General features: G+C 30.6%; 1 protein-coding gene across 1 annotated transcript in view; it reads right to left on the bottom strand.

Moving 5' to 3' along the window:
• Positions 1–21,003, bottom strand: part of LOC142326398 (facilitated trehalose transporter Tret1-like) — a 116,419-nt gene extending 95,416 nt beyond the window's left edge. The window contains exon 1 of the mRNA XM_075368874.1: positions 20,882–21,003. Coding sequence (XP_075224989.1) covers positions 20,882–20,939 — 58 coding nt within the window. The 5' untranslated portion in view covers positions 20,940–21,003. The remainder of the gene's footprint in view (positions 1–20,881) is intronic.
• Positions 21,004–21,724: the final 721 nt, after the last annotated feature.

Below are 21,724 nucleotides of genomic sequence, written 5' to 3' on the forward strand. Positions count from 1 at the left end.
CAACTGCCGCATGACTGTACACCACATTCTCGTGGACTGAATATGTTATGCGGCGTTGCGTCGTCAGTTTAATATACCCAGCAACATTCGTGATATCTTGTGCAACGATGGCGAGATTTTGGAACGGATGTTTCTCTTTTTACATGATACTGGGTTACTGCAAAGGATTTAATATACTCATTTTCTGTAAGGAGAGTGTTTTAATAATTTTAACCTTTATTTTCGATTTGATTTTTTAGTTCTATGTGTTTAATTTTACTATCGGGGGAGGGGATTTTTGCACAACCCATCGGAGTTGGGTAAGTTTTTATACTTTCTTTATTCTATTATTTTAGCTTTTATATTATATCACCTTTGTCTGTGGTATTAGTTTTGGGTTTTGTTTTGCCTTCTTGGCTTGTTTTAGTAAATTTTTATTAAACGGTTCATATTACGTTTACACCCTGTGTGGTTTATTATTTTGAAGTTATTTTACCCTTTTAATAATAACTACCGGACGATGATAACGCCCAGGCGTTTCTCGCCCACAAACAAAAAAAAAAAAAAAAGTTGTAGGACTTTCCCGGAACGCGACTTTAGCCGCATAACGGGAAAGATTTTTTAATATAAACATGAAAATAGTCGGCAAGAATTTTTTAAAATCAGTCCGTTAGAAAAAAAAAATTGTTTTAAAAAAGATGTTTATGATTTCAAGTTGAAATCTCATAAATTACATGAGCTCAAATAATGAACGTTAAATATTAAAAAATGTAATACGAAAACGTTTCTCAATTAAAATTTAAAAAACATAAATGAGAGATATTTCACGATAAATATCATTTTTATAATTTCTCGATAAATGAAAAAACGTTTACATCGTAATTAGTCAAATACTAATTGTTAAATTTGTTTCAATGTCATCACAGTTTTTTGCACGATGACCTTTACGGAAAGAAATTTAAAACAATAAAAAAAAATATATAATAAAGAATAAACACAATTTAATTCCGTAGTTTTTATTTGGTTACGATTATTAGGTTTCAGTTAATTTATAATGGCTATATGTTATCAAGTGACCTAGAGATTTTAAGACCGTTTAATACTATCAAAATAATTATGCCTAATGAATTATTATCAGCACAAAAACGCTTGTTGTTTGATGTGTTGCAAATGTTATAAATGTTAATAATAAAACATTATTTATTTCTTCCATAACAATAAAAGTTAATAAATTTAAATGCCAACATTAAATACGGAATTTACGTTGATCGATTAGCTTTATTCTGCAAGGTCTCGTTTTTATATCCCTATAAATTTAGACTTTGTCTTTCCATAGTTGAACATTATAAGATTATACAGATATAGTATACTCAACTTGTCCGATGAATTTATAGAGAATACCTTCTCTCTAAGGATACATAAGCTCGAGAATAATCTACAATTTTTTTGGAGAATCTCCAAACTACTGATAATTTAAGTCATCCTGTAAGTGTTATATACGAATTGACTTCTTTAGGTTAGATTATTATTCTTCATCCAACTATAAAATATTTAATCCGTTTCGTCTGATACATAATATATTCCGACTTTCTCATTATATTTATTCTCTGTACCGTTATAATAAAATGTATCGGACAGATTATTTTTTTTAACGAAGAACAAACTGTAATCGAATGAATTATAGCGATAATTCTTTTGCAATATTTATTTAACAGTTTACTGTGAAGTTATTATTATTGAATTAGGAAATAAACGTTACCGATTAATTAAAATTAAAAAAAACAGTTATTGCTTATACAATAATTAAATCAGAATTATCGGTAAATTTGCCTATTGAGGTGTTAAACAATAATATTTGACGGTTCATCGGATTCCAATTAAATTCTGAAGGATTGTCAGTACTGAAGAGTTATTACCCGACAATGTTAAGAGGAGCGTAATGTATTTAGACTGTTCACTTTAAACTCTGTAACACTGAACTGATTTTCATGTAAAAGGTATCAAAAAATTTAACTTAATTTCTTCTGTATGTATTTATACATATATAAAGTTTGAAGAAAATAACAAACGTAAACACCATTCTTTCCATTGGGCAAGTAAAATATAGTAAATTTAAAATAGAAATATAATCTATATATTTATGAATACTATTTAACCTGTATATTACAAATAATCTATGTAATAAATAAATAAATAAATAAATATATATATATATATATATACTATTGTATAAAGAGGAAGAATGCTTTTGAATGTTCGGGATAAACAAAAAACTACTCGATCAATCGCAACCAAATTTTTACCCGTGCTTTTTGGCATAACTGAGAAGGATTTTAGAATATTTCATCTCGAAAAATTTCGAATAAATATCAGTACATATATACGAGTATATATGTACTGATATTTATTATATATATATATATATATATATATGTGTGTGTGTGTGTGTGTGTGTGTGTGTGTGTGTGTGTGTGTGTGTGTGTGTGTGTGTGTGTGTGTGTGTGTGTGTGTGTGTGTGTGTGTAGTAGATAAGTAGTTAATTTAAACCAATATCTGTTTTGGTTCCGCCTGGCAGCTGATGAGCTATGCGTCTGCGGGGAGGTCCAGTCAAATGAAAAACTGATGTTTGACTGTCTTGCCCTTGCGTGGGGGGAGGGGGAGGGTGCAGAGACTGGGCCACACCCCAGTCTTAGAGGTCAAGAGGAAAATTAGCCACTCACAAGCGGCAAGTCTTTGTGACGAGTGCCGCATTTTCGGACCGTGTGCGTGTTCCTTGATGCGGTTGCTTTGTTCAACCAGCATCTGTAGTTTACCTAAGGGAAAAGACTCCTACCGCACTGCTGTTTGAAGCTAACCTAGAGATATATATGGCTAACCACTAGCCAATTAAGGCTCCAAGCGCTTTAATATGGTGGACAGGTACTTGCTGGCATTCAGCGACCTAGGCGTGGCAACGAATTGCTGTCTAGACGAAGTAAATTTTAATTTATTGATGTCATATATATTTTTAGTAGTTGACGGCGTGCGCCTACCCATTTAGTAAATACATGAAAGTGAGCGGTTGGGGACGTAAGACGGTGGTGTATGGCACCTCGCTTAATCCGCTCACGCTGTTAGATAAGCTCTAGCAACTATTTAGGACACTGGTCGCTAAACTGTTTCGACGCTCAGTAGCCGTTTGTGGCACAGACATTTGGTTTTATGCTTTAGGCCAAACGAATGGGGTGGTGGCGGGAAAAATGCCAAGAAAACCATATATGTAGTAGTGGAGATTTACAGGTTGATGCACAAACTTTAAAAAATTGAATTAATGAACTGTGAACTGTGAATCTCTATCACTGTGTGAGCTGGGTTTGAACTGAATGATTCGAACCAATCGAATGAATAATATTACAAAAATAATAGAATCAAATTTACGTTAAATAAAATAATATTAAATAAATTTAAAAAATATCATCGGGTGGTTACATTAGGGACTGCATATGAGGCTAAAGTGGTGAGGTATGAGATTACCTCTTGGGAGGTTAGGTCGATCATCACCATCAACCGGTAATAAACGTGGTACCCTGGGGCGCTGTTTTGGGATATGAAATGGGGTGCTCTTACAATATCTCTGCAAAAAATTGTCCGATTTTCAAAATTCAAACGGGGTATTTCTTAATAGATTGAAGGCTAACTTTTGTATACATCAGGAAAATTCTCGATCTAACAGAACACGGTTATTCGAAAATGTTATTTAGGAAATATATATAAGAATATACAAAGTTTGTCTGTTTGTTTGTTACCGTATCACGCGAGAATCAACCATCCGATTACTTTCAAATTTGCAGGATACATTCATGTTATCCCAGGGAAGATTTTAAGCCATCGATCGAGGCCCTAGCGTTCTTAGATTAGCTAGATTCTTAAGATTAAGATATAAAAATATTTGTTATTTCTTCGCCCCCAAGGAAGGTGAATTTAAGATATTCATTAAGGTAATAATAGATTAATCCTTTTACTTCGTCATTATATTTCTGCCACCACGGCAAAGAAATAAGTTATGAATTTTTCGTCTTTAAAGGTGTGTGTACTTTAGTTACCGTAGTTACTATTATTTCATATTTTGTAATTTAGTTTCCATTTCAAGTTTCTTTAAAGCCTGAATACTCTAATTGTTATTTATCAGTATTATTCTCGCAATCATGAGGATAAAATAAAATGCGGGGGTCCAGGGGGCGGAGCCCTCTGAGTAAATGGGATTGGCGGCCGAAGCAAGCTCTGTGGGCGTCCAGGGCGCCTGTCCCATTAGAAAATTGGGAGTGGCGCGAGAGAAGCGAACTCTGTAGTCATGGGGTAGGCCCCTGAGCGCCCAAGGGTCCAGGTTCTGTCTAGTATATGTATATATCAATCTGAATAAGCTATATGATATTTTAAAGTTTCCAAAAAACATTATACACAAATGATTGGTGTAAAAAATCCCTTTTCAAATAGAATATAACACTAAACATTAAAATATTGACAAAAATAATTTACATAAAAATGGACTTTATTTATTAAATTAATATAAGATATTTGAAAAGAAATTTAAATCGAATAATTAGAAACGTTTTAGAGAAACAGTTCGAAATAGGTTTAAATAAAAGCAAAAGGTAAAAAACTGCAGCTGTAATAACTCAACAAACAAGGAGAGAATATTGAAAAAAAATTCTATATTCTCTATTCTAAAAATATCCTCTATTTAAAAAAATAATTTTCAGGAATATCTATATTATGTAATATTTATTTTTTGTATTGTTCGTCTGTTCTTTATATCTTCATTAAGCGAAATTTAATAGCTAAGAAAATATTTAAGTTTTAAGAAGCTTCTATGGGCGTCCATGCAAGAAAATTCTGCCATTAGAAACGAACCCGTTTTCTTCTTCGCTTTATTTCATTAAAAAAATAAAGTATTTACTGCGATGAAAATGTAAATCCTTTAGGAATCAGGTAAAATTGCAGATTTTCTCGCTTAATTTTTTTGAATACAGCATTTTTTTTTTATTGTTTCTTGGGTAAAACTACTTTTTATAATCATCTTTATTATGCGAGATACAGTCTGCTACAATATTTAACATAAGCAACCGCTGTTAATTTTAACCGTCGGATAAAAGAAATTATGTATTTTGTTCCATTTTCAATTTAGTATTTTCGATTAGGTAAATCGCATTAATAGACTTAATGAGTTTTACCTTGCCGATACATTTGTTAATCAATTTATATTTCAAATAAATATCTACTCAAATCTAATAAATCTACTGCATCCTTAAAAACTAAAATATTCATAAACATCATCGAGCAAAGCAACAGATTTATTTCCTGAAGAAATAAATCCATAAAGTTTTTGGGTAAAAATCCATAAGTAGTTTTGAACTCGATATTACGTAGCCGATCTTTATGTGATAAACGAAGTTAAAATATCTATCCTGCATTTCAGAGGGTTTGCATGTCGTTATATAACCGTGTATCCCTCTCAGTGCAGAAGGGAGCGGAAATTCTCTCTCAATCAATCTCTCTCTTTCCCCATACATTTTCTTGTAAGCCTGATGCTTGTTATTCTTGTAAACGACTATCTGCTGTGGAGAGGGAAGTAAATTTATTGGCGTCGGATCGCTTACAACTGTTATAATATCTTAACTGATTTTGATTTTTAACGGTATCTTTATTTCGTTGATTTTAAAATAAAAATAATTCATATAGAATACCGACCTACACAGCGGAATGATAGCGTCTTAACCTTCATTCGGTAGATTTCAAGTTCGAATCCCGGACGGACAATTTTTCATAAGCTACAAAATTTACGTTCGGTATTCCTACCACAAGCTTTGAGCTCATACAAACAAAATTTGAAAAATATAAAATAAAATTTATTAAATACCTTCTATTTGTACAATACACTGTTAAACCGAAATTACTTTTGTTATTCGTATATTAAAGGTAATGTAGACTTGTATTCATGCGATAACTGTCAAATAGTAAAAGAAAATTTAGTGGAACTTAATGTTTCATTGTGATAACATGATATTGTGTGAATCGATCGATATATAATTATCTAGTTATAACTGGATCATATGGTTTCATTAATTGGTACGTTGCGAACGATTAATTTTTACGTTGTATATGAAAAAACTTTTTAATCTTTACATGGATCTAGCAGTTAATGATGTTAAAGAACAATTTAGATTCGGAGTAACAGTACAAGGTGAAAAGATAAAGATGCTACGATTTGCTGATGATATAGTAATTCTAGCCGAGAGACAAAAGGATTTAGAAGAAACAATGAACGGCATAGATGAAGTCCTACGCAAGAACTATCGCATGAAAATAAACAAGAACAAAACAAAAGTAATGAAATGTAGTAGAAATAACAAAGATGGACCGCTGAATGTGAAAATAGGAGGAGAAAAGATTGTGGAGGTAGAATTTTGTTATTTGGGAAGTAGAATTACTAAAGATGGACGAAGCAGGAGCGATACAAAATGCCGATTAGCACAAGCGAAACGAGCCATCAGTAAGAAATATAATTTGTTTACATCAAAAATTAATTTAAATGTCAGGAAAAGATTTTTGAAAGTATATGTTTGGAGTGTTGCTTTATATGGAAGTGAAACTTGGACGATCGGAGTATCTGAGAAGAAAAGATTAGAAGCTTTTGAAATGCGGTGCTATAGGAGAATGTTAAAAATCAGACGGGTGGATAAAGTGACAAATGAAGAGGTATTGCGATAAATAGATGAAAAAAGAAGCATTTGTAAAAATATAGTTAAAAGAAGAGAAGACTTATAGGCCACATTCTAAGGCGTCCTGGAATAGTCGCTTTAATATTGGAAGGACAGGTAGAAGGAAAAAATTGTGTAGGGAGGCCACGTTTGGAATATGTAAAACAAATTGTTAGGGATGTAGGATGTAGAGGGTATACTGAAATGAAACGACTAGCACTAGATAGGGAATCTTGGAGAGCTGATCAAACCAGTCAAATGACTGAAGAAAAAAAAAGAAGAAAAATCATTCTTTATTACAGTCATTAAAAAAAAATTATTTTCGAAGATTTTATGAATTTACTGATAGGTAGACTTATAATATTTTAAATAATAAATATAAAAAAATAAGCCCGTAACTCTTATAAGTAGATTTTAATTGTACGTTAAGAAATCGATGAATTGGCAAATTTATTAAAGTCTTTTAATTATTGTGCATATCAAATCTTCGGGAAAACCGTTAGATACTGCTTCAAAGAAGAGATGAAATTACAATCTTATAGCGTGTGAAAATGTCATGCATGACCGGGTTTTGAACCCGAGACCTCCGGATAAAAGACGGGACGCTATCACTCGAACCAAGGAGGACGGCTTGTATATATTAAATCTAGACCAACATATGCTGATATTAATTTTATTATTGCTAATAATTGACGCGTTAGTGAATTAACTTAGAATAACTATTTTATTTATCAATTAATTACTAGTATATGACCGATTCACAAAACATTTTATTAAATATACTATAAACCTGTAACTGTGGTGCAATCGTACCGGTTAATTAAGCTCATTTTTAATTCGTATAAATTTTATGTAATATAAAAATACCATTAAATACTAATTTGTTTACTTAATTTAATAAATAAATTAATTATTCTGTTTATTTTCGAGTTTATTTATTTTTTGTCGGTTCAAGGCATGTTTTTATGTTTATACAGCACGGATGTTAACACCTAATTTGAATTTATATAAAAAAAGCTGATACTAGAGTTGTAGCCGCGTGAGGGGAAAGTCCGACAGCTGTGGATTATATCTCATACACGGCTTACATACACAACTTAATATAAAATATTTATCATTTTATTTAAATATATCATTTTTCGTTTATTTATTTCAATTATTCTAACTGATGTGCGCGCGCATACCGTATTTAATTCGAGTGGATATGGCGGTACTAGCGGTGACGGTTAACACTAACTAAACTTATGTAATTTAACAACTTACATAAAACAAATTTCGCTTGTACGGTCGGTAGCCCGGTATAACTCTGAGGCTTAACGCACCAGGTACCGAGACGACCGAGCGATAGAGTTAGAGACCCAGCCAGACCGAGTTACTTGTTTACACATTAAATATTTATTCATTTATTTGATTCTACCGCAAATCTGTGTCGTCACAACATAGCAGATGACTACACCCCAGCATTTCTTGGGGTAAAGGAGCAATTTTGTCAGAATTTATTTTTGCAAATGTGCCTAAGAAAAATATGGCCTTGGTGAAATCTCGAGATACTGAGGATGACCTTGCTCTACAGCTTTACCTTTTTGACCTTTTAAGTTGAAAATTTAATGGGATCAATGCCCCTTATATAGAAATAATCTGTCTACTTATCGTCAAAATCGGTTCAGTAGTTCTCGGTTCTCGAGATATAAAGTGATTTAGAGTATAAAAATAAAATAAGTAAATAATTGATTTAGAGTATATACAGAGTGATTCAAAGAAACGGGAAATTTAAAAAATTAAAAAAACGTTAATGAAAGATTCTTTTAGAAAATGAATTTTATTTCATGTAATTGTACAAATTTTGCCATTTTAGGATACATACATTTTAGTTTTTTTTTTAAAGATGACATCTTGCAAGTGACCTCCTCTTCTACGTAAACACTCACGAAGTCTCTTCGTTAAATTGTTCACGGTTTGACGTAACATCTCGACTGGAATTTCCGCGATTGCTTCTCGGATCTTTGCCTTCAGTTCATCCGTTGTAGCAGGTCTACTATGGAACACTTTGCTTTTAAGGTGACCCCACAAAAAGTAATCGCAAGCTGAGAGATTAGGCGATCTGGGAGGCCATCTAATGTCACCGTTTCGTGAAACGACACGTCGTCCAAACAATCGGCGTACAGCTGCCATCGATATTCGTGCAGTATGTGACGTTGCTCCGTCTTTTTGAAACCAGGCTGTGTTAAGAATCGGTGGAAATCTCTTTTGTTGTTCCACAACAAAGGTTTCAAGCACGGCTACGTAACGAGCCGACGTCACTGTAATCGCAAGATCGTTGTCATCCTCAAAAAAAGAAGGGCCTATAACACCGTAAGATGACATAGCACACCACACGGTCACTTTCTGACTGTGCAACGGACGCTGGTGCAGCTGCGTAGGATTTTCTTGTGCCCAGTATCTGAAATTTTGCTTGTTAACAAATCGACTGAGGTGGAAATGCGCTTCGTCTGACATCCACAGTTCGTGAACAAACTCGTTATCTTCTGAAGCATTACATTACAGAATTGTGCTCGCACAACTGCATCTTCGGTTTCAGTTTCTGGACGATCTGCAACTTGTACAGATAGAATTGCAAGTCCTTCGCTAACATTCTTCGAACGCTTGAACTATGCGATTGTAAAGATGCTGAGAGACGACGGATTGACCGATGTGGACTTCGTGTGACAGCCTCTTGTAAAGCTTGCATTCTGTGGTGTACGGACGGTTCGCTCACGGGCTGGAGGTTTCTTTTTTTGCCGAACCGGTTTCCTCAAAATTAGATCCATGTTTTAATTGCATGTGCTGATGGAATACGGTCGTGCCGTCCCAGATTAAAATGACAGCGTAATTCTCTACGTGCTCCCTCCACACTGTCATTGTTTTTGTAAAAGGCTTTGATAGCAAATGCACGTTACGCACCACTCCAAGGATCCATGACAACTAAATGGCAGGTTAGGTTAGAGAGGCTTTTATTTCTTTTTCCTGTTTAGCCTCCGGTAACTACCGTTTAGATAATACTTCAGAGGATGAATGAGTATGATATGTATGAGTGTGAATGAAGTGTAGTCTTGTACATTCTCAGTTCGACCATACCTGAGATGTGTGGTTAACTGAAACCCAACCACCAAAGAACACCGGTAACCACGATCTAGTATTCAAATCCGTGTAAAAATAGCTGGCTTTACTAGGACTTGAACGCTGGAACTCTCGACTTCCAAATCAGCTGATTTGGGAAAACTTGTTCACCACTAGACCAACCCGGTGGCTTAGGTTAGAGAGGCTGGCGCCACTTATCAAGTGGTACCAATCGCCCACGGCTACCAACACAACTTTCAAAATTTCCCGATTCTTTGAATCATCCTGTATTTAAAGTATATTCGGTGTGTAACACCGAACACACCCACGTACATACGAACTATAACAACCGAAAAATTCCATCCGGTTTTTTGGGTTCCTTAGGTGTCAAAGCGTCAAAATCCGGTGAATATTGCACATGCACAATCTGGACCGATTACAATACTTTTCCTTCTAGAGATATAGCGCTATTTAGACGGGAAAGTAAAATTAAGGGACGATTAGTTTTTAAATTACTGGATAAAGAAGGAAATTATATTTCGTATCCTAATACGAAACGAACTATGCTGAGATAAGACATTCGAATTAAAAAACTGCGTAATCAAAATAAATTTAAAATAACAAAATTTACAAACCATCTATTACCGAATATACGCTATTTCTACAAGTAGACTTACATTATTATTTTTTCATCTGAAATGTTTTCCAATTACTATTATGCTGTTTTTATAGAGCCGTCCTACATTAGCTACAGAACGAATAATTTAGTTCGGTCGGTGGATAATAATATATGAAATTAATTATGGAAGATTTTATTATTCTGCACGACGCTGTAAATTTGAGTGAAAATATAAAGATTTCATTTACCTCTAGATCTGATGTTTATCGATTTTCAGAATTAAAACAAAAATTTGACGGCAGCCTGTAACAGTCACCACCGACCGACCTATAATATTTCATCTGTACAACGAAGTATATCACCTTTCTTAATTTTACTTTTATAATAAACTTCTTTCGTAAAGATTTATTAAAGATAAAATTCACGTAAAAATTTACCCTCACTGTTACGGTTCACGCTCGATAATGTAAAATATGTTCATGATATGCCAACCGTATCACGTTCCTCAACACCTGTCCGCGGCGTGCCGTTAAGGGAACCGCTGGGTGGGTGAAAATAAAGATTATAAGTAAACTTAAACTCTGCTTAATTGTAAAAACTCTGTAAATTACTTACGAAATCACTTTAAAGTTTCACCTTTAAAAATATATTTAGACAAGCTAAAATCTCATGCATCTAGCGTGTTATAACGACTACGCGAAATATATTGAATTATTATTTAATATTTTACTCGTAGGTTTAATTTCTTGGTTCGTTTAATTTTTAACCGTAGTTGAGATCGGTCAGATTTTTGCTTTTTTAGAATATTGCTGTTTTACAAGCAGCGACGAAGACGTATTCCAGTCATAAAATTTTATGATTATATTTTATAACTTTATGTGAATTTCATCACCTTGTAGTTTAGAATTCTTTGTTATTTTAATACGCGAAAAATTATCTTATTGATTTCTATTAATATTTTTTTATTCGTTTACATATATATATATACACACACACACACACACAAACGTATATTTTATTATTATTCTATCATATATTTTTTAGTAGTTTGTTTCATAATTTTATATTATAACTGCAAATTATGTAGTTTAAAAAGTTATATGTCGTAAAATGGAGCATCGGAATTTAGAGCGACGTTGTGACCTTTGAAAAGTTGAAAAAGGCCTATGGAGAACATTGCGTATGAAGAGCACAAGTTTTCCGCTGGCACAAATCATTTTTGGAAGGCCGAGAACACGTTGAAGATCAACCTTACTCAGGGAGTCCTTCAACTTCAAAATCTGACAAAAACTTTGAGAGTGTCAGGGTTCTTGTGAGATCAGACCGTCGTTTAACAATAAGGATGATGAGTGAACAGTTAAATTTAAACACTTTCACCGTACATCAAATTTTGACAGACGATTTGGACATGCGTAAGGTTTGTGCGAAATCGGTGCCGAAAAAACTCACGACGGCACAGAAGGACAATCGAAGAAACGTGTGCGTTGATCTTCTTGAGAGGATTGACAGAGAACAAGAATTCTTCAATCGTGTGATCACAGGTGATGAATCCTGGATATTTGAGTACGATCCTGAAACAAAACGGCAAAGCGAAGAGTGGCACACTCCGTCATCTCCTCTACCGAAAAAATGTTGAATGAGCAAATCAAAGATCAAAACCATGCTTATTTGCTTTTTTGCAATAGGGGTATCTTGCATAAAGAATTTGTTCCTCCAGGGCAAACTGTCAACCAAGTGTTTTACAAAGGTGTCCTTGAAAGGCTCATGAAAAGAGTGATTCGCGTGAGACCAGACACTGCAGACAAGCGTCATGATGCTTGTCATGATGCTTCATCATGACAATGCCTCGTGTCACACGGCCATTTCCATCAGGGAATTTTTGACCTCAAAACGCATTCCTACGGTCTCTCAACCCCCCTATTCATCTGATTTGAGTCCTTGTGACTTTTTCCTTTTCCCGAAATTGAAACGTGTCTTAAAAAGATGTCATTTTGGAACTCTGGAGAACATTCAAAAGGCTGTGACCGACCAGTTAAAAGCCCTACCAGTTGAAGCCTTCCAGCGCTGCTACCAGGAGTGGGAACAACAACTCCGCCGGTGTATAGCTGCCCAAGCGAACTACTTTGAAGGGGATAATATTGTTGTTTGAAAAAAAATAAAAACTTTGGTAAGTAAAAAGTCAGTCTCATTACTTTTCTCACACACCTCGTAGGACGGAATTGAATTTTGGAAGTGGTGATGCTTACAAAAGAATTACGGTACATTTTTTAAATGTCAGTTGCATTTATCTGACATTTCTTTACCAGAGATTATTTTATATAGAATAATATTTCCACTTACCAACAACTTTTAATGTAAGTATCTGATCGCTTCTGCAGTTACTTCTTCATCATCAGGGATTGTATGTAGTTATTATTTAATATTCATGTATATAATTTTTTATGTATAATTATAATGAAATTAAGTTAAAATTGTTATGTTCGTAATATATATTATAATATATGATAATGCTCATAATAAAATAAGGTATACGTTAATAAAAATGTAACGTCATGTCCGTAAAATGTTTACGACTATTACGAGCTATATGAAATGAAATAGTACCAACCTACTAATCAATAATCATTGTACAATTTGTTTATGTAGGATATCATTATCGAATTTGATTTGTTCGTTCATTGATTTATTATTATTCAAATAATAGTAATAATAAATTTTTCTAATATGCTGGTTTTTTTAAAAATAATTATTAGTGTATTCTAATATTTTAATAAATTCGTTATGGTTATAATTATGTCCAGTTTCTAAAATGTGTCTAGCTAAATTAGACCTTTCTTTATTGTTTTTAATTATACAATTAATATGTTCTTTAGTCTTATTGAGTATGAAAGATTAGTCTATTCAATATAAAATCGCAGTTTTCACACTTGAGATACTCTCCTTGTTTTTCTATGTTGTTATCATGATTTATTGTTACAAAAGAATCCTCATTAATTGTGTATTTTATTATTTGTTGCATACACTGTTTTTATTCTAATGTTTTAAAGATATAGTTTGATTTTTTATAATTTATATTGTACTCGAGTTTAGTGTATTCATTTATTCCATTGTTATTCGTTATTTTTATATTGTCCTTTATGTATATTTTATTTTTTACTCTAGTATATAATTTATTTATTAAGTTAGTATCATATTCACTATTTAAAGCTATATGGCCTGGAATCCAGGCCACAGGATCAAGTTCTGTTCTGGTGCAAACAGAAGCTGTCACTGTTATACATGTGGTAAGTCTGGCCATTTACGCAAGGACTGCCAGCAGGACTTTATATGCTTATCTTGCAAGTTAGATCGTCTTGCATCTGGGGGAACGGGATGTAAGACGACTCCATCGGCATCTGGAACTGCTTCTTCGTAGGAAGCATCATGGTGTCTCTGAAGGACAGCCCCATCCGGTAGAGAGTGGGAGGTCTCGGTCTCCCGTTTAAGACGATCGGGTGGAGACTCCCTTGCAGTAACGTTGGGGGGAAAGTAAGACCTAGTCCCGGTAGGGGATCCTTTCGGGGGTTCATCGTTAGAGGAACGGCATGAAGACCGAGTCCCGGCGGGGTGATCCTTTGGGGTCCCCTCATTAGAGGCATGGCGCCTAAACGACCAAGTCCCGGCTATCTGGCGGGAATAAAGTTTCCGACGAGCTAGAGGCTATGGTACCCCTTGGAGCCGAGTTTATGTTTAGATGAGGATCAAGGTTCGGGGGCGGGGAAAAAAGGAGAAAAAAAGCTATATGTTTAATATTATTTAATTTTATATTATTGTATTTTAAGTATTTTAGGGTTCCGTAAATTAATGAATTAAAGGTTGCCATTTTTTGACTCCAATGACGTGAAGATTTGAAATGTATTATAGTGTCCTGCTTGGTTGGCTTTCTATATATGTTTACATCGATTTTATTAGTAATATAACTTTTGCTAAATTTTATGTCCAAATATTCAACATTGTTATTATTTTCCCTATTTAAAGTGAATTTAATAATATTACTTAAAGAATTTATTTCTTCAACAAAATTTGAATGTAGAATTATACACATTATACGCAGACCTAATATTTGAATTGGGTAATGTAATTTTTTACGAACTTACTAAAATAATAGATTTTAAAATTAACAAATTAATGAATATTAAATATATAAAATTGAACACTAAAATGAATAATTTTTTAAATAAACAGGTAAAACATTATAAATAATAACATCAAGGGATACGAGTAATGATGCATACAGATTTGGAGAGGATATAATAAGCACTACTTATATCGATTTCTATAACGAAGAAATTAGTATTATTAAACATGCGTTTAAATTTTTACCTACCAACCTTAAATAAGAATAAAATCATCAAAAATACGATTATAGATGTAGAAAATAATTTGTTTAAAATTGATAATACAAATAATACAAGTTGAGAGATAATTTCGTTACGTAATTGATAATATTAAATATAATAAAAGCTTAATTGTCAATAACAAACACCCAATAAAAACTATAACATTTACAAAAGTATAAAAAACAAATTAAAAAGTAATAATCCATTTATAGTCAAATCAGACAAACCAACACCCCAGTTATCATTAATAATAATGTATATATAGATAAAACAAACAAATTTATAAAATACAATAAATTTATAGAAATAAAAGATCCCACAAATAAAATTAAAAAAGAAATAACATCTAACATTAAAAACAATAAATATATATTCAAGGATAAATACACCAAACAATATTTTAAAACTAATAAAAATGCTCCAAAATTAAAAGCACTACCTAAAATTCATTAAGAGGTCCTATAACACACCTTATAAATTATGTTAATACACCTACCTATCAATTAAGAAAATTTTTATTCAGTAAATTAAAAAAAATATATAAAAATTGAAAACAAATACAGTTTAAAGAACGGTTGAGAATTAATAGATATAATCAATAATATAAATATAAATGATATAACCAAATTTATAACATTAGATATAGAAGATAAGTACACAAACATTGACGTTAATAACACCATAAATATAATTAATAGTACTCTAACTAAATCAAAAATAAATAATAATATAATGTACGAAATAACAAATTATGAGAATGGTGTATCAGATATAACTATTTTAATTTTAATAATAAATATTATAAACAAGAAAAGCATCTAAGGATGGGATCCTTTCCCATACTTATCGCTACTTTAGCCGACATCTTTATGAATGAACTAGAAAACACTCAGCTATCTAATGTTATAAATAAATAAACATCAAATTACTTTATATAAACGTTACGTAGATGACATTGTGATAATATATAACCAACAATTTAACAATAAAGAAAACATAATAATTGAAGAAATTAATTCTTTAAATAATAATATCTAATTCATTTTAAATATGGAAAATAATAACAATATTGAATATTTAGAAATAAAATTTAACAAAAATTTTTTTACTAATATAATCGAATAAACATATATAGAAAGCCAATCAAGCAGGTCACTATAATGCATTTCATATCTTTTCATCTTTGGAGTCAAAAAGTGGAAACCTTTAATTCACTAATTTACAGAATAATAAAATACTTAAAATATAAAATTAAATATCATTAAACACGTAGCTTTAAATAATGAATATGATACTAACTTAATAAATAAATTATACACCAGAATAAAAAATAAAATATACATAAAGCACAAAATAAAACGAATGAATAACAATGCAATAAATGAATACTTATAAAATCGAATACAATAAAAATTATAATAACTTTAACAAAATATTTAAAAAATTTAAATTAAAAACAGCGTATACAACAAATAATAAAATACATAAATAATGAAGATCCTTTTATAACAATAAATCATGATAACAACTTAGAAAAACAAGGAGTGCATAGTCTCAAGTGCGAAAACTGCGAATATATCGAAAAGACTAATCGTTCATTCTCCATAAGAATTAAAACACATATTAACAGTATAATTAAAAATAATAAAGAAAAATCTAATTTTGCTAGACAAATTTTAGAAACTGGACATAATTATAACCCTAACGAATTTATTAAAATATTAGAATACACTAATAATTATTAAAAAAAAAGCATATTAGAAAAACGTTATATGTGTTTGAAATAATAATTATTGTACAATAATTATTGATTAGTAGGTTGGTACTATTTCATTTAATAGCTCGTAATAGTCGTAAACATTTTATGGACATGAGGTTACATTTTTATTAACGTATAACTTATTTTATTATTTACAATCGACTATTATGAACATAACAATTTTAACTTCAATTTAATTATAATTAAATATGAAAAATTATAAACATGAATGTTAAATTAATAACTTCATATAATCCCTGATGATGGAGAATTGACTCCGAAAGCGCTCGGATAATTACATTAAATTTTACATTAAAATAAAGGAGGAAATATTATTTTACATAAATTATATTAATACTAACAGTGCCAAATGCTTGGAAAATTAAACCTAAACCGAAGATTATTTGTTTGAAAATAAAAGTTTATCGTAATTTAAAATTTAAAATCAACCGATAAATTTCGAATATACTCAAGCTAATTAGAATTATTGTTATAATATACACATATATTAAGAATAATTACGACGACCTTAGCAGAATTTTCTTCTAAGATCGTCATATTTAATATATTAATAATATATTGAGTACATTTATGTACCTTTCGTCAGGATAAAGGAGGAGAGTTGGTAAGGCAATAAATAGCAAACCACCTGTAAAACCTGCCAGGAAAATTCCAATGGCAAAACATCAAAATGTTCTCCACATCGCGGAGAACATTCGTCTATGAAATCTCTAAGGGTCGGACTCGACTGTCTGGCTAGATAATAATAAAAATAATAAATAAATTAAAATCAAGTATATAACAACATAAATAGGAAAGGAGTTGTTTTATATTATCGGTTCCGTGGGTTTTTTAACGATTTTATGTGTATAAAGCGCTTAAAGTATAAGATACACCAGACAGAATCGTTTTCTTTGAAGGTTTATTACACAACTTCAGGAATGTTTATTACACAACTGGTTCTTTAGAGAAAAAGGCGATAAGGTAACTTGTAGGATGAATATTACCTGAATTTTTGTGGTAACAATATATTCAGATCGGAAAAAAGGGAATGAAGAATTAATTCATTCTCTATTTTGGATGTTTATTTTTCCTGAGAATGGCTGTAAAAATTTTTGTTTTGGGAAGTGAATTATATTTTATTCAAATCGTCTGTAACCGGCGCGGAGTTTGCACGAAGGTGGAAAATTAAAAATATTTCACTATAACGTGTAAAATACACCGTTGTGGAAAGTAAATCCTTCAGATCATATCTGAAGAAAAATTTAATCATCACGTTTGTAATTTGTATGATTTACAGAATTAATAATATTTTTTAGTCAGGAACAAAACGATTAATAAAGAATTGAAAAACTAAATTGGATGATCAACAGTTTTGTAATTATGTATCATATTATTATGTCATGAGGTGAGTCATAAATAATATCGATATGCTATTACATAATAATAAAATAATTTATACACCTTACATAATAATAATAATAAAAAACTTTCTTTCAAAAAAGCAGAACAAAAATACGAGTAATTTCGTATTCAAAGCTTAAATCTAATTATTAATGATTTTGTTTAGCTTTAATACCCATATAATCGGCGTAATAATTGTAAGGGTTTAAGTGAAAACATCTCAAAATAATGTTAACCTTAGATTCGACAAAATTCTTGCGAAATCAAAAACGAATTTCAGACAGGTTGGTGAGAATAATTAAATGAAATAAAAAAAAAAACAATATAATCTGAAAATATATTATTTTATAATACTAAGGAAGAAGCTGGAAAAAAGCTCAAAAATTTCTTCTAGCAACATATTTTCACTATTTTGAAATTTAACTTTTTCACATTTAATCATGTTAATGTGTAAATTAATACATATATTAATTATTTATTTTATTCCACAAAAGAATTCGTTTTGTTTATAACATTTGTAAAAATAAAATTCAAATTTTTACTACACAAAACATATTTAATCCATAAAACAGAATGTGCAGTATTAAAATAATAAAATTTGAGTAAAATTCCTTTTTTCGGAATCTAGATGTAACTGTAATAAATATTCAATTTGTGAAAACATTTTGTCGAGGTTTTTCTAAGAATATCTATGAAAGAGAATAACGTACTTTTACTCCTTGTACGAAGTAAAAGAAGTATTGAGATCACAAAAAATTTCGGTTTTCACATTTCAACGGAAATATCTATTTTGACCAACCCTGAATATATTTTGACTAGTTTCGGCGTAACGTGTGTATATACGTACGTATGTATCTCGCATAACTCAAAAACGATTAGCCGTAGGATGTTGAAATTTTGTTTTTAAGACTGTTGTAATATCTAGTTGTGCACATGCCCTTTTGATTACAATTGATTGGACCAAAAGTCTCCAAATAAGTCAAAAATAAAAATAAAAAATTGGCTTTTGGAGTTTTTCATAACTGCAGTAATAAGTCCTCATTGTGACTTTTTCAACAATATGTCACAAGTGATACTTATTTTTTTTCACTGATTCCAGAGTTAAAGCCAAATAAAATTTTAATTAATGAAGTATTTGAATTTTACAAGGTGATGGCACATCGGTTCGAATCCGATTTCATATACATATATTTCATTTTGTCTTTTTTTTTAAATTTAAATATATTGATAAATTAAAATTATTAGACTAACCCCTGATTGTAAAAAAAAATCTTTAAAATAATACTAATAATTCAATAATAATAATAGTAATAAAATAAAAAATGAAAAAAGATAGAAGTTATTAGTGAAACAGAGTTTTATGTACTTTTCATTTTAATTCAAACAATTTTTACAGAAATTAATAATTATTAATAAATCAATGTAATTAAATTTAAAAAAATCTGATGTGGATACTACATGACTTCCTTGTACGCCTATTAAATTACATTTACACATTTTTAAAAGTACATAAAATTTATTTCACTAATAACTTCTGATTTTTTTCATATAAATTTTTTTTAATCGTTATTATTGAATTATTATTTACTGTAAAACTTTTTTTACATTCAGTGGTTAATAATTATTAATAAATCAATATATTTAAATTAAAAAGAAAAGAGTTAAAAATGAGGAAGTGAAGTCTAATTTTAACCGATGTGTCTTCCCCTATGATCCAAATATTTCATTAATTAAACTTTTATTTGGGTATAATGCAGGAACCAATGAAAATAAGTACCTCTTATGATATATTGTTAAAAAGGTCTCAAAGAAAGCTTATTACTGCAATTAAGAAAAAGTCCAAAATCCAAATTTTTTGATTTTGAGCTTTTTTGGACACTTTTGGTCTAGTTGATTACAATCAAAAGGGAACCTGCACAACTAGACTATGTTACAACAGTCCTAAATCCATAATTTCAACATTTTACGGCTAATCGTTTTTGAGTTATGCACAAGATACATACGTACGTACAGATATCACGCCGAAATAGTCAAAATATATATTTCCATTGAAATATGAAAACCGAAATTTTTCGCGATCACAATACTTCGTACAAAGATATATGCACATGAAGTCGGATTCGAACCGATATTTGCACGGTTAAGGATCCGACACCTTCTCATTTACACCACATAATTATTTGAACGACGTGAAACAAAATTAATACATAAACTAATATAAAATGCTGATACGGACAACACAAAAAAATGTGATGGAATGTGGTGTCCACCACAATGCAATTGTGTAACTGTCTACTTTATTAAAGAATTTGAGGATCGTATTTCACTTTCAAATGAAATAAGTTTAAGTAAAGTGCAGCAAAAAATGTGTATATGTAATTTAATAGGCGTAGTCATGTGGTGTCCACATCTGATTTTTTTTAAAAGAAATATTTTTAAAAGAATAAAGAATTACAAATGTATCGGTTGTAATTTTTTTTCTATGATTAATTGCTCATTATTAGACTGATAAGTTAGTATATTACCTTAAAGATAAGAATTAATGAAAATAACTTTAAAAAGATAACAATAATAATAACGATTGAGGTTTTGACATATAGCATTCATAACTATAAAAATTTCACTATAACATGTAAAATGAACCGTAGTGCTAAGTAAATATTTCAGATCATATTTGTAAAAAAAATTTAACTTGTATTTTGCATTTGTAATTTATACCTTTTTTACAAAATGAATAGCATTTTGTAGTCAGAGCAACTAAACGATTAAAATAGATATTGAAAAATGAACTTTGACGGTAACAGTTTTGTAATTTTACAACATATGACCACGTCCATATAACAATACTTCAAATACATTAATGAACATATGAAATTTTAAACGGATTTAATATGAATTTATTTATTACCAATAATAGCTGAAACATGTTGCCTACACCTTGCAGTGTGCGGCGTCTTGGAATCCATAACAAGTTAACGCACTTAACACGCACAGTAATAATGACTAAGCCCGCCAATGTTCAAAGCACACTGGTAAAAGTGGGAGAGAAACCATATGTTATTATCTTTACCTTAAATCAATGTTACCAACATAATAAATATTAATGCTAAAGGGAATTTTTATGCGATGCAACTACTTGTAGTAATAACATATATTTAAGTATGTACATAATAAAGTTTAATCCTTTATCTTATGTTATCTACCGCTCAAGTCTGTTGTGGTTTTATCTACGCTGCAGTAAGTTACAGAACAACACTTATTACGTCATAACCCGGTCAGAAAGTTGTCATAAATGTTTACTCTGAGGTGAAGGACGAGTTCAAATTATGTCAATATCTTTATTTTTATTTTTTTTTTTTTTTTATATTTTGCACATTATTTTATATAAAAAAAAAACAAAAATGGTAATCAAAATAATATATGCATATAATTTTTTAATGTATTAAGTTTTTATAACCGGATTAATTTAGTAGATTTATTTTTATTCAGTGAATTTGTTTATGTTTTAATTTATTATTTACTAGACAAAAGAAAGCAAAAATTTACTGTATAGTTATTTCAAGGTCCTGAATTTTATTATCCGGTCAAAATACAACTCAATTCTCTCTTTGTTTGTTTTTATATAATATATGTGTAAAATGAAGAAGAATTAATTAAATGAAAAAAAGTATACGTATAAATGAGATTCAATAAAGGTTTTTTTTAAAGAATATTTTTAAAAAAGTTACGAAATTTATTAAAATATATTCTT

The sequence above is a fragment of the Lycorma delicatula genome, chromosome 6 (assembly GCF_047948215.1).
Source record: "Lycorma delicatula isolate Av1 chromosome 6, ASM4794821v1, whole genome shotgun sequence".
Classification (NCBI taxonomy): Eukaryota; Metazoa; Arthropoda; class Insecta; order Hemiptera; family Fulgoridae; genus Lycorma; species Lycorma delicatula.